This window comes from Chlorocebus sabaeus, chromosome 9 (genome assembly GCF_047675955.1).
Source record: "Chlorocebus sabaeus isolate Y175 chromosome 9, mChlSab1.0.hap1, whole genome shotgun sequence".
Classification (NCBI taxonomy): Eukaryota; Metazoa; Chordata; class Mammalia; order Primates; family Cercopithecidae; genus Chlorocebus; species Chlorocebus sabaeus.
Window position 1 is genome coordinate 29,401,438 of NC_132912.1, and position 14,275 is coordinate 29,415,712.

At 46.7% G+C, this 14,275-nt stretch overlaps 1 protein-coding gene across 7 annotated transcripts in view; it reads right to left on the reverse strand.

Annotated features, from left to right (window-relative positions):
- Window positions 1-14,275, reverse strand: part of SVIL (supervillin) — a 182,247-nt gene that overhangs the window by 4,506 nt on the left and 163,466 nt on the right. For all 7 annotated transcript variants that reach the window (XM_073018833.1, XM_073018832.1, XM_073018834.1 and 4 more), the window contains 6 exons: window positions 11,364-11,515; window positions 8,421-8,526; window positions 7,561-7,768; window positions 4,992-5,125; window positions 2,837-2,992; window positions 765-908 (listed from right to left, as the gene is read on the reverse strand). In XM_073018833.1, the coding sequence (XP_072874934.1) occupies window positions 765-908; window positions 2,837-2,992; window positions 4,992-5,125; window positions 7,561-7,768; window positions 8,421-8,526; window positions 11,364-11,515 (900 nt within the window). The remainder of the gene's footprint in view (window positions 1-764; window positions 909-2,836; window positions 2,993-4,991; window positions 5,126-7,560; window positions 7,769-8,420; window positions 8,527-11,363; window positions 11,516-14,275) is intronic.

Genomic DNA, 14,275 nt, shown 5'->3' on the forward strand with positions numbered 1-14,275 from the left:
CGGCTTCCCTCTGCCTTCCTACCACGGGATTAACTCCAATATGACTGACAGCGAACGACAGCATCTTATACATCCACATTCACTATAACATTGGGTGGAAGGTTTCATATGTTACTTATTGCTAAAGAGTTTTTCAGGAAGAGAATCAATTGCACATACTCAGTGACATTAAACTAGTTGTATCAATGAAACCGTAAAAATTAAATAAGATATTAATCACTGGCATTTTCATTTTATATAAAAGACTAGAAATTTCATGTATATAGTAAAGAACCACGAACTTACTATGGGTATTTCTCTTTGGATATAATACTAAAAATAATAATGAATAATAAAAAAGTTGGCAATGGCCATTCACTGCTTGGGGGAGACCTCCATTCTCCAACAGCATGGTAGTGCCTGCAGATAATGTAAATGGCAGAGGCCAACTTGTCTCTCAGCATGACCAAGCCCGAGTACAGCGGGGTTTTAATCTGCCCGGGGCGTTCCACAATACAGCCTTTATCCTTGAGGGTAACAAGTTAGCCTCATAATATCAGGCAGAAAAACTAGTTATTCTTCAAGCTGGCAGCTGAGAATGCGCTAATCTAAAAATTAATACATCTCAGAAAGTTAAAGTGGAAAAAATGGGTTTCATCACCGCCTGCCAGGCTTTATGGATGCTGGCTTTCACACGCAGAAAGGGAAGGGGGTCTCCTGGCTGGGCGTGCCTGAGGGGCTTCCCCATCTGTTCCGTGCTGCAGGCGCATTAGAGGGAGCCTCACCTTTGCAGTACTGGAGCACAGTCTCCATCGCGCTCTTCCGGTCGGAGGCCCAGCGGATGCGGGCAGAACCAGTGATCTTGTTCTCAATGGGCCACCAGCCTTGCCAGAGGTACACCTCGTGGTGATTGTCAACAAGGAAAAGCGCTGTGAGGGCAGGGACAGACCCCGACCGTCAGAAGCTCTTTCACGGACACTTCCAGTTCACTCCTCCCCAAACCTAGTGGATGCTGTTCCTCCCCGCTGGTGTGTCACAGGGGGAAACCCCCTTGGCCGTCAAACCAGGGGCAAAGGGGCAAACAGAAACCCAGGACACCCCAGCCCTTTGAAAGGTCAACTGGGAGAAGCCTCTAGGCAGAGAGAGGTGGCGTCAAGGAGTTAGTCTCTTTCATTCCTCGTCCTCCAGGTCCTCCCTTTGCCCCAGCTCAAGCCCCTGGCCCTTCTGGATACTGGCAGGACTGTGCTAAGAGTGGGAGGGATAATGCATGTGCCACTCAAGGGGCTGTTAGCACCATGTATCTCCAAAGAGCACAATCAACACTGGAGCATACATCTCACGGCAGACAGGTCAGTGGCGTTCCTGCCCTGCGCGAGCAGTGAGGTGAGCTCATGGTTCTCTTACAGAGAAATGGGCTTTAAACATCAAAACTGTGGCCAGGAGTGGTGGCTCATGCTGGTAATCCCAGTGCTTTGGGAGGCTGAGGAGGAAGGATTGCTTGAGCCCAGAGGTTGAAGACCAGCCTGGGCAACATGATGAGACCCTCTCTCTACAAAAAGAAAAAAAAAATTAGCCAGGTATGGTGGTGCATGCATGTAGTCTCAGCTACTCAGGAAGCTAAGGAGGGAGGATCGCTTGAGCCCAGGAGCGAGGCTGCAGTGAGCCATGATTGCACCACTGCACTCCAGCCTGGATGACAGAGTGAGACCCTGCCTCTAAAAAATATACAATGAAATAAAAATCAAAATTGTTCTACTGCCTTTTCCTCCTCACTTTTTCTCCTCCTCAAATTGTCAGCCTGACTCTTACTCCACGGGGCAAAACGCCTCTCACTGTTGCTGGTCGGCTCACCGTGTGTCCTTTCCTGGCACGCGTTTCAGGATTCTGTGAAAGCCACACTTTAAAAGCCCAGTGGAGGTTGATAACCTGCCCTGAGCCCCAGGATGAAGGGCGTGGGCACAGCCTCTCTTTCTGATGGCTAAGATTTTCCAAGCATGACATGTGCACTGGTCAAACTTCCAGTGGTGCCCTGGGCTCTCAGTGCAAGGTGAGGTCCCTGGCTGCAGCTCCAAGCTCTTGTAACGTGAGAAGCAACAAACACAAACTGAGAGGCAGCTGACCTTGGCTTCATTGGAGGGCAGGCGGGAGGAGCTGTCAAGCCCAGTCTCTTGTGACTTCCCAACCAGAATGAGGGCACAGAGCCCTCACCTTGGGATCAGAAGACCTGGGCTGGAGTCTTGGCTCTGCTGTGGAGCCTTGGTATGGCAGACCCTGTTCCCTGGCTAACTTAGCCAATACCCCAACACCCTTCTCCTCTGCCATTTGTTCCCCAGGCTCCCTTGCAGCTGGGGCTGGCCATGTGACAGGCTCTGGCCAATGGGATGTAAGCAGAAGTCTGCTTGGGGCTTCTGGGAAAACAGGTGCTTTATCTGATGTGGCTATTAAGTGGCCTTTTTTCCTCCCCCCATTCTTTCTCTTTCTATCTTGAATGCAAACATGATGGCTGGAGCAATGGTAGTTGACTGGTGACCATGCAGCAACAAGACTGAGAGGAAGGCTGGGAGAAAAGCAGAGACGCCAGGTCTGCCACTGTGGTACTCAACCTGTTCTTAGCTGATGTCTTTGGGTGGGTTAAGCGACTGAGTCTCGTTCCTTATGCTATAAAGTGTGGCTGATTTCACCCTCCTTCCTTTTGGTGTAGGGGTGAGGATGAAATGAGTGTAAGCACATGTTCTGGGTGTTCTGGGAGTGTGCTTGGCAAACAGAAGCTGCTTAATAAATACCAGCGTAAAATCAAAAGGCTTTCTGGAAGATGTGCCTTCTAATGCTCAGCACAGCTGCCCTCTGCAGGCCTTACCTGGCTGGGGCGCACTGTACAGATCTTCCTGCAGGAAGGGCATGGAACTGACCACAGAAGGGGCTCGGGCAGGGTACACAAACTCCGTGGCCGCGAAATCCCCAGAGGAGCTGCTGAGGATGAACAGGCGGGGTGCGAAGTTAAAACTTCCAGGATCTTTGAAAGAAAAGAGAATAAAGCTGAAGATATCATGTGCATCCAAGTAAATTCCAGATGAAGAATGAATGTAAAATATGAAATAATTCAAAGCACTGTGGAAACATAGGTAGGATTTATCTGAGCTTCAAGGTGGAGAAGGCCTTTTAGCAATTGCAATAGTAAAAGAATGAATCAAAAGGAAAAATAATGCATTAATTATATAAAAATGGAAAACAACAGTGCAAAATTAAAAAGAAAAGAAAAGCCAAGTAACAAATGGGAAATATTTGTAATACAGCAACTAGTTAATATCCTTAATACATGAAGGGACATACATAAGGAAAAAATAATAAAATGTACAGAAGACACAAATAGAACACTCACCCAAGTAGAAATTAAAATGGCTAAAAAATATATATAGATACATATGCATATATATACACACAGATATATGTATGTGTATATCACATACACATATGTAACACAAATATGCATATGTTATATAACATAAATATACATATATTGTATTTTATATACATTATACATGTATATAAATATATATGTACTTCCAAGTAAAACAAAACAATGCTTAGCTATCTGTCTCCTTTCATCAATTTTTGGCAAAGAGGAAAAAGATAATATGCTGAATTTATGATTGTGTTGAGAAATGAACGCTTTTGTATATTGTGAGTGAGAATAAAACTTGGCCTGAGCTGATACATGCGATCAGACTTTCATAATGAGCACGGCAGTTCCACATCTAGGAATTCCTCTCAATTAGGAATGAATGTATAGTATTATTTTAAAAAGTATTCCAACTGCATTATTATATAAGGGAGAAAAATCAGAAACAAGAAACAACTCAACTCCCCAGCTGCCAGAGACTGCCAGGTAGACAGTGGCATATGTTCACAGAATAATAGAATATCTCACAGCCATTACATATCTAAATTTTAATAACTTGGGAAATTATTCATAATAAAGGAAAAAAGCAGGTTACAAAACAGTAGGTCCACATATTATTTTTAAAAATAGATATTATATTATAGGATAGAGAAATACGAATTCTGTTACATCTGAGAAATGTGATTATAAGTGACTTCATTTCTTTTTTTAACTGCTCCATAATTTCAAACATCTTCTAGGCATTATGTTTAAAAAGCTATATAAAAGTTAATAAACATTGAGGGGCAGAGTATTATGAAGCAGTTACGAGGATACTCCATTGCTGCCCAGCCTTGGGCAACCTGATTAACTTCTGTATGCCTCAGTTTCCTCATCTGTAAAAATGGCAGTGTTGGGTTGTACTAACGGAGTTACTATATGTAAGGTGTTGGCTGGTGTCTGGTTTGTTGGAACTGCTTCACAAAAGTTCACTTTCCTTCTTATGTTCATCTGTATTTTGAGAAGAGCTGGGAAAGCGCCCATATACACCCCTAACCTCACCCCAGTGAACGGGAGTGCCTATTCTATACAGACACGGCCTTTGTATTTCCAAGCAGGTTAATGACTGAAGGGCTCTGGAAAGGGGGTAAGAGGTTGGCTTCCTTCCCCAGGTCCCACTCCAACACCCAGAGGACTGCTGTTTCTCAGGTGGCAGCTATGAGGAAAGAAAGAAAATGGTGCCCTGAGTCCCTAAGACCCTGGAAGATGGCTTGGTCCCCAGGAAGCCTTGGGAGCTGATTCGCCAGGGGGAATTTGAAGTCTTGGTGTCCAAGTTAAACTCACCCCCGGGAAGAAAAATACTGTTCAATCAGCTGGACATAATACTCATCACACTAGATTTCAGACAGACTGAAGAATTAAGATAAAACATGAATGGGGCACAGTGGCTCAAGCCTGCAATCCCAGCATTTTGGGAGGCTGAGGCAGGCTGATCACTTGAGCCCAGGAAGTCGAAGCTGCAGTGAGCTGTGATCGCACCACTATACTCCAGTCTGGGTAACAGAGCAAGACTCTCGTTTCCAAAAATAAACAAACCAAAAAGCCAGATCGCAGGCTGCGGAAGCCACATTACCTTGAAGCATGCAATCGTAGGCTTTCCTGTCTCTCCTTCCCAAGGCGTCCCAGAATCCGAGTGGCTCGGAGCCTTCATCACACTCGTGTATTGTGACTTTGCTGCTACTGTGCAGTCCTGCTTCCAGAGGGCATCTGCAAGGGAGAAAGTCCAAGAGTTCTTTATAAGTCTGGAGAGCGCTGGCGACCCAAAATTATTATTACTATTATGATAACAGCTTTATAATAGCTTTATTGAGATATAATTCACATGTCATAAAATTCACTCTTTTTATGTGTACAGATTTTAGTATATTCACAGAGCTGTGCAACTGTCATCACTAATTTCAGAATGTTTTCATCTCCTGGAAAAGGAAGCCCTGTACCCGTTAGCAGTCACTGCATTTCCCCCATCCTTAGTCCTCAGAAGCCACTAATCTACTTCTGTATTTATGGACTTGCCTATTCTGGGCATTTCATACAGATGGAATTATATATGTTCTTTTGTGACTGAGTGTTTTAACTTAATGTGATGTTTTTAAGGTTCATCCATGCTGTAGTATGCATCAGTACTGAATTCTTTTTTATGGCAGCATAATATTCCAGTGTATGGCTTTGCCACATTTTTTTCATCCATTAATGTGTTGGTAGATATTTGGGTTATTTTCACTTTTTGACCACTATGACTAACATTGCTATAAACCTTCCCATACAAGTGTTTTCATTTCTCTTGGGTAGATATCTAGTAGAGTTGCTGGTCATATGGTAACTGTATGGTTACATCTTCTGAGAAATTGCTAGACTGTTTTCCAAGGTGGCTGTACTGTTTTAAACCTCCCCAGTAATGTGTAAGGGGTCCAATTTTGACATCCTTGCCGATACTTGTTATTGTCTGCTTTTTTAAAATTTAAAATTTTAATATTTGTGGGTATATACTAATAGTAAGTACATATATATATGGGGTACAGACATAAAATTATTCAAAACTAAACCTGGAGATCAGTTCACTGTCTCTTCTACTTTCTAAGGAAAAGGAATTCTTCCTCATGAATGGAAAAGTGCTCTGCGGTTTATGAGTGTGTGTGGTGCAGGAGGGGAAGCTGACTTGCCCCTAGGGAGGGATGTTTAATCACATCTAATGTGTCATGAACATTACACACATTTTTATATAGAACAATACATACTGACTATTTCTTGTCTTTCTCTCCTGCTAGAACATGAACTTCATGAGGACAGAGACTCGGGCTTATTCACCACCAAGTCCCCAGTTCCTGACTCCAGTCCTTCTGGAGTTAGAAGCAGGTTGCCCAAAGTTTATGATGTAGAAAAACCATTTTTCCAGGATTTATAGGATAAGTCCTGCAAGTCCAGATTGCTTGGCGCCATCGGGTACTCAGTAAATGTTTACTGAGTGAATATGTGAATGAGCTCTTCGTTGTTTTTCTTTTCCTCAGTGGTCCAAGTAAACCCTCTGATGGGCCCCAAATGTCTTGGGCCACCTCAGGCACGTGATTTCTCACCCCTCCCCGTGCCCTAGCCCATAGGTAGTGTTTTCAGATGAAACATCTTGTTTCACATCTGCCTCCCTGTGGAGAGGTGACCTGCTCTGTTCTCTTCTCTGCCCTCTCTGTGTAGTGTGTTTTCAGAGCGGACACAGGGGCCCTGGCCACTGCCCTGTTCCAGAACCCAGAGAATGGGGCTCACCAAATCAAACTCTGGTGGCATGTTGTGCCCCTAGGAAGCTCTTCACTTTTACTCACTGAGGTCCTCACAGGTCTCAGTTACCTCCTGAATGCCTGAGTGACACTGGGCTTCTTTGGCAGCTTGCAATGTTTATTTTGCCTGTGTGGCTTGAAAGCACAGAGCCACAGCGGCAGACCACCCTAGCGGGGGGCCGACCACCACAGCGTCCTCCCTGGGCTGTGGCCTTCACTGCCCTTCCGGTTCCCCTCTTCCCCAAGGTCCCCACTCAGTGCTGTCTCACAGTGTGCTGAGCCTTTGCAAGTGGCCAAGGGCAGGTGCCTGCCTGGGAGGGGAAGAAAACCCAACCCGGAAGTGCTGTACCCGGGAAGTGCCCGGAGATTCGGATCCCTCCCCATTAGGGGCTGCTCTCCAGAATGGGGGACATCTTGTCGTCTGACACAGGTGGCAGTTTCCCACCCTCTTCTTTAGCTTTTTAACACTCCGCTGTTCTGGCAAACGAAAACTCAAAATCCCTAACAGGTATTTGAAACGTGCTCCCTTTAAATATCAAAGGCCCCCAGGCTTCTGATCCAAAAGCAGAATGGCAACTATGAAAAACGAACCCAGAGTGCTCGCGAGAGTCACTCCCTGGTTCCTCACCTGCATTAGCTCACCCAGCCAGGTAAACCCTCAGACGGCGAGAGCGGCCCCCAAGTCGGAGGTCCGGACTGAGATGTGTGTCCTCTCTGCTTGGAATGTCAGAGGCCCCCGACCACGTTCTCAGCCATCCCTTGCTGCAGTCACTTTCAGCAGCCTGGGATCTGCTGGGAGTCTTGGTAGCCCTGAGCCTGCCCCGTCCCTCTGGGAAGCCCCGTGTGTGGGGGCCTCGTCGCAGACACAACACTCACTGTTCCTTGATCTTGTTCGCGGCGGTCCTTCCGACCTCCTTCGTGTGGGCCTGGGCTTTGCATCCGTGCCACAGGTAGATGAGGGCCTTGTTGACGTTGAGCACCACCATGGAAGTCCTGGACCTCAGGCTGCTACAGTGACAGGCCACTTCCAGCAAATTCCCTTCCACGGGCACTTCTCCGCGCACGCAGTACAGCCGCCACTCACCTGCAGGGGGCACCAGCGGCGCGGAGGAGTCAGGACGTGAGCAAGTGGCAGCGAACGCCGCCCTTCCTGGTGCCCGCTGTGTCGCCCATGGCAGCCACCTCCATCCAGAGCCAGGGACTTAGGGGACTAGAGGGACTGAGGCACTGCGCAGGGAGCCCTGCCAAGCACTGAGGCATCAGGTCTTCCTGCCAGCCCAAAAAGTGGGTTCTTATGTAGTTAGAAGCAGGTGATCTGAAGTTCACAATGTAGAAAAATCATGTTTCCAAGATTTATACAACAAGTTCTATAACAGGCACATTTTAAAAGGCTCTAGAGCTAAGATTTTTTTTTGTGGGGGGGTGCTTGTCAACAAAATTTTCATAATTTATAATAGAAGAACCACTGATTTTTCTTTCCTCCTAAAAACAGCAGACAGAGGAGGGGAGACCACCTTCCAGCCTCCTGGGTGCAAAGTGAATCCCCGAGTAAATCCTCCAGAGAGAGGCGGGTCACAAACACCCATAGAGCTGAGTTATCAGGCAAACCTCAGGAGGCTTTCAGAGGTAGAGCCACAACTAGATGAAGACAGACTCACTTTCAGCCCCCAGCTTATAAAAATTCCTTCCAAGAGAGGGAAAGGCAAAGTCGAATTCCAGCAGTAAAAGTGACTTACTTTGCACATTTTCTTCTTCCTCTTCCCGCCTCCCGGAGTGCACCACCATCCCCCCCTGGAAACACTGCAGGAAACAGGGGGGCTCCTTTCCCTGGAGAACTTGGACCTTCCAATGTAAACAGAGGTAAATAGGTAACGGGCGTGGGGTTTTCGAAGTCCTAAAAACAATACATGCCTCTCATGAAGAATCTGAAACATATCAAGATGTGCAAACAAAAGCCAGTGCTAACACTACGGCCTAAAGAGAAGCTCTGCGAACGCTGCCGTGTGCGGTCGCCTCTCAGGGTGTTACTCAGGGAGGGTCTTCTTTTCCTAAACAAAATCGGAGCCTTGCTTTATAGTGATGTACACCCTCATTTTCTTTACTTAATGTTGTGCTGTCAAGGACTATTCCTTTAAAACATGACTCCTGATATTTTAATGGTATTCTGTGGTTATTGATGTCACAAGACTGATATAAACACATTCTTAACAAGATAGCTCTCAGCAATGAGAATGACTCATCGCTGACTTGGTAATCATTCTAGGGAAAATAGATGGTTTGCGGCCACCCCAGCAGTCCGCTCAGCCTCTCCCTTGCTGTTAGAGAAGACTTTTCCTTCGGGTGTTATCTGCACCATGAATAATGTTAGGGTTGAGTCACCTCCCTCTAGGACACCGTTACTTAAAGAAGAAATGTTTCCTGGAGCTGGTAGTCAGGGGGCACTGAGGGGAAGCATTTCTCACTGTGAGTTAATTTATCAATCTCAGTGCCCATTTTGCATAACCAATTGCCATTTCTTGGCAGTATTTCATATCTAAAATGATTTTCCAGGGTTGGATCATGGCTCACACCTGTACTGGTGCATGCCTGAAGTCCCAGCTACCCAGGAGGCTGAGGAAGGAGGACTGATGGAGCCTGGGAGGTCAAGGCTGCAGTGAGCGGTGATGGTGCCACTGCACTCCAGCCTGGGTGATAGAGTGAGGCCCTGTCTCAAAAAAATAATACAAATACAAATAAAATGATTCTCCATCCACTGGATTGGTAACAGGTAAAATGCTCAAATGAGAGAGATTAAGACTCAAACTCTGAGGCTGATTTTGAAGGCATGATAAAAGCATTTTCATTCACGGTCTTTACAAAAAAAAAATAAAGGGGGCCTGGTGCGGTGGCTCACGCCTGTAATCCCAGCACTTTGGGAGGCTGAAGCGGGCAGATCACGAGGTCAGGAGATCGAGACCTTCCTGGCTAATACGGTGAAATCCTGTCTCTACTAAAAAAAAAAAAAAAAAAAAAAAAAAAAAAAAAAAAAAAAATTAGCCAGGCATGGTGGCGGGTGCCTGTAGTCCCAGCTACTCGGGAGGCTGAGGCAGGAGAATGGCGTGAACCCGGGAGGCGGAGTTTGCAGTGAGCCGATATCGCGCCACTGCACTCCAGCCTGGGCGACAGAGTGAGACTCCATTTCACAAAAAAAAAAAAAAAAAAATCTATTAATTAATTAAAAAAAAAATAAAGGGGTAGTTGAAATGATTATTAGGAATAAATTAAAATGCAACTGTTGCCAATACCATTTCTAAAATATAGTCCATAGTAGAAAATATTTTTTAGGGAACATGATTGGTTCTTGGGACAGTGGAAGGCTGGGTGAGTGTGGATCTATTTCTGGCAAGAACGTCTCTGCAGCCTTCCCCCCTGCTGTTGTTACTCATTCATCCAGGAGAATAAAGAGGTTTGCACATGGCATTGTCCTGTTGTCGAAGAATCCCAGAGTTAAATCTTAATGGCTGGTACTCTGTACTGAGTGGACGAGACCCAGGCAGAGATCATCTGAATGTTAGAGACATGTTTTCAGGCCTCGGATCTGGGCAGCAGTCCCTGCCAGGCACGATGCAGGCCCTGGGGTTAGAAGGCCATGGGGTTGTAAGGCCAGGGCTGCACGGTCTGTCATGCTCCTGGGGGATCATGTAGCTTTAGGTGGTGAGAAGTGCTGTGAAAATAAAGGGATCAAGTGCAGGGACTGAGAATGATGGGAGAATGAGAAGGCTCTGGATAGAGCGGGGGTTGGGGGCAGGGTGTGGGTAACATTTGAACAGAAACCTGCCTCATAAGAGGCAGTACACAGGGGTACGTATGTAGAGGCAGTATGGAGTAGGCAGGGGAAGTTTCCAGATAGTGGAATGAGGCATAAGGCAGGAGGTGAGTGGAAGGCGGTGGTCCGTGGAACAGGAAGAGGCTGGAGTGGCCTGGGTGGAGGAGAGGAGCAGGAGGAGCTTGGAGAGGTGCCCGGGGCCCGCCACGAAGGTGCTGGAGCCCCGGGAAGCCACTTAGACTGCAGTGTGTGTGGCAGACAGCAAGGGAGTGACCCAATCTGACCTGTTCCAGAAAACCCACTCAGGCTGCCGTGAATACAGGTGATGGTCATTCCCAGTCCTTACATTCACCTGATGCTTCCTTCAGGTAGATTCGTGTACATGGAACAACTGATCAAAGTTTAAGGTTCTCGTGACGAAATTTCAGGATGGCTGCTCAAGTTACACTTCTCACCCAAAACACAGCATCCTCATCCTACTGAGGGCTTGCCAGCTGGCCCTGGATCTGTTCTTTAAAAAATCAGCACCATTGTGAGAAGTGGATGATGGCATCTCTTTGTTTTACACACAGTCCCTTGACTGGTTAGGTGGAAACCTTTCAAAGTCACCCATCGGCCATCTGCACTTGTCATGTGGATTTCCTATTTGCAGATACAACATTTTCTCTGGGATCATCTTACGAAAAGTGGGAGGAAGAAAGAAATGGGAGGCACAGCCTGAAATCTGCAGAAGCCAGACCAGGACTGAAGTGCTTTGGGTGACATGGTCTTCCATTATCAGAATCATGTTGGGAGGGACCAGGCCGAGCGCCATCGGCTCCCAGGAGAGGACGCTCCTCTCAGTCCCTGGGGTGCAGAGCTCCCCAGGACTCACCTGGGCCCCCCTTTCCTCGTCCAGCTCCACCGTCATCAGCGCCGACGTGCCCTTCTCACTCACTGTGGAGTGCCGGCCTTGCCAGAAGAAGTAGACGCACTTCTCTTTGCCAGCTGCCCTCACCGAGTGCTCTCCCTTCTGGCGACTTCCCACTGCAAACACAGAACGGCAGATGGACAGGTCAGCAGCTGACACATCTGAGGAGAAGCAAATGTCTGGCTCACTTCCCCAGGGCCTGCGAGGACCAGTGGCAAAGAGACAGCCTCAGGCCTGGGGCTGGGGAGAAATCATTGGCACCTAGAGGGAAGGTTGGTCACGCCCAGGAGAAGAGAGAAATCACCTTCCTTCCAGCTCCTGACTCAGAGCTTCCAATGGGGGGGGGGGGGAAGGATCTGAGGGGCCCTCTTGGTGCCCTGAGAAAAAGACCTGTCATCCGGAGGGGGCGGCAGATCACTCCAAGTGTGCAACAGAGTAATTTCTTTAAACTATTTGGTGAGGCCAGGTGAGTGGCTCATGCCTGTAATCCCAACACTCTGGGAGGACTGCTTGAGGTCAGGAGTTCAAGACCAGCCCAGGCAATATAGCAAGACCCCACCTCTAAAATAATTTAAAGAAATTAGCCTGGTGTGGCGTTGCACACCTGTAGTCTTAGCTACTTGGGAGACTGAGGCAGGAGGATCACTTGAGCCTAGAAGTTTGAGACCGCAGTTAGCCATGATTGTGTCATGGCACTCCAGCCTGGGTGACAGGGTGAGACTCTCTTACAAAAAAAAAAAAAAAGTATTTGGTGACTGCCAGAGCAGGACCCAGGACTCACACAGACACAAATGCATTTTCCATATTACGCCACTCTTCAGCAAGAGATTAGCTGGTAGGGAAAAGATATTAAAAACACTAGCAGGGCCAGCTTTAAGTACAAAGGAAAAACTGCAGGCTGTTAAAACTATTCTCGTAAAAAATACAACTTTGAAGTTTTCAAGTTCTGTCAGAAATGAGGAGATAAGTTGCTGACATATCACTTGAGCATAAACTAATCTGAGATTTCATGTCTGTCACCAGGGCTGCTGCCGCGATTAAATAAAAATTAGCCAGGCATGGTGATGTAGTTCGAGACCATCTGGCCAACATGGTGAAACCCCCATCTCGACTAAAAGTACAAAACAATAGCTGGGCGTAGTGGCGGGCATCTATAATCCCAGCTACTCAGGAGGCTGAGGCAGGAGAATTGCTTGAACCCAGGAGGCAGAGTTGCAGTGAGCCGAGATCATGCCACACAGCACTCCTGGGACTACAGCTGATGGTCCCCATGGCTGGCACCACACAGGCACTCAGTAAACATGAGCAGCACAGGAGGCAGATGAGACTGCTTGGTGTGGAGAGCAGTCGTGGGGAGGTTACAGGGCCTCTCTCTGTCACCCAGGCTGGAGTTCAATGGTACAATCATGGCTCACTGCAGCCTCAGCCTCCTGGGCTCAAATGATCCTCCCGCCTCAGCCTCCCAAATAGCTGGGACTACAGGCATGCTGTAGTTCCAGGAGTGCTGTGTGGCATGATCTCGGCTCACTGCAACTCTGCCTCCTGGGTTCGAGCAATTCTCCCGCCTCAGCCTCCTGAGTAGCTGGGATTATAGGTGCCCGCCACTATGCCCAGCTATTGTTTTGTACTTTTAGTAGAGATGGGGGTTTCACCATGTTGGCCAGGATGGTCTCGAACTACATCACCATGCCTGGCTAATTTTTATTTTTAACATTTTGTAGAGATAGGGTCTCACTATGTTACCCAGGCTGGTCTCTAACTCCTGGCCTCAAGTGATCCTCCCACCTCAGCCTCCAAAAGTGCTGGAATTATAGGCCAAATGGGCATTTTAGATGTCGTTACAGACATCCAAATCTCTACCTGTAAGAATATGTCTCACTCTAGATTCCCTTCACTCATTCATGCATTCAACAAATATTCACTGAGCGGGGACTTCAGGATTCTGGGCTACAATGACGAACAAGATGATGAACAAGACAATGATGAAATTTCTGCTAACTTAGCAACAGCACTTTGCCTTTGAATAGCAATCTAACTCTTCAAATAGTGAACATTTGTTGCACTAAACAGATTACTGAGGAAAGATATGTTTCAAATAGATCATAACCGTTTATAAAGACCTTGAAATCTGTTAGCACTCAAATACATTGTGTAAATACATATTCACACTGAAATAATCAACATCACATCCTAGCATTGCAAAGAGACCTGAGTGTATATACCCAAAACAGAATTGTATCTCTTTTTAAAATTACTTTTATTTTAGAGACAGGGTCTTGCTCTGTTGCCCAGGTTGGAGTGCAGTGGTATGACCATAGCTCACTGCACCCCTGAACTCCTGGGCTCAAGTGATCCTCCTGCCTCAGCCTCCCAAAGTGCTGGGATTACAGCTGCATGCCACCATGCTGGGCTCATTTCTTATTTTTTTGTATAGACAGGGTCTCTCACTATGTTGCCCCGGTTAGTCTCAAACAATGTTAAATGATTTTCCCACCTCAGCTTCCCAAAACTCTGGGGTTACAAGTGTGAGTCTAGAATTTTCTTTCTTTAAAGATATTTTATGAAGCAAACATTTCACTAGTTTTCGTTACAGTTTTCCTGCACATATCCAAATTTAGTCCTATATGCAACTTAATTTTTCATATGTGTATTCATTTTTAATTTTGGCAATGTAAAGATTAAATTTTTAGTGGTAAGAACTTCTGGGCTATTCTTTTTTTTTTTTTTTTTTTGAGACAGGGTCTCACCCTGTCGCCTGGGCCGGAGTGCCGTGTGGCATGATCTTGGCTCACTGCAACCTCTGCCTCCTGGGTTCAAGCAATTCTCCTGCCTCAGCCTCCTGAGTAGCTGGGATTATAGGTGCCCGCCACTATGCC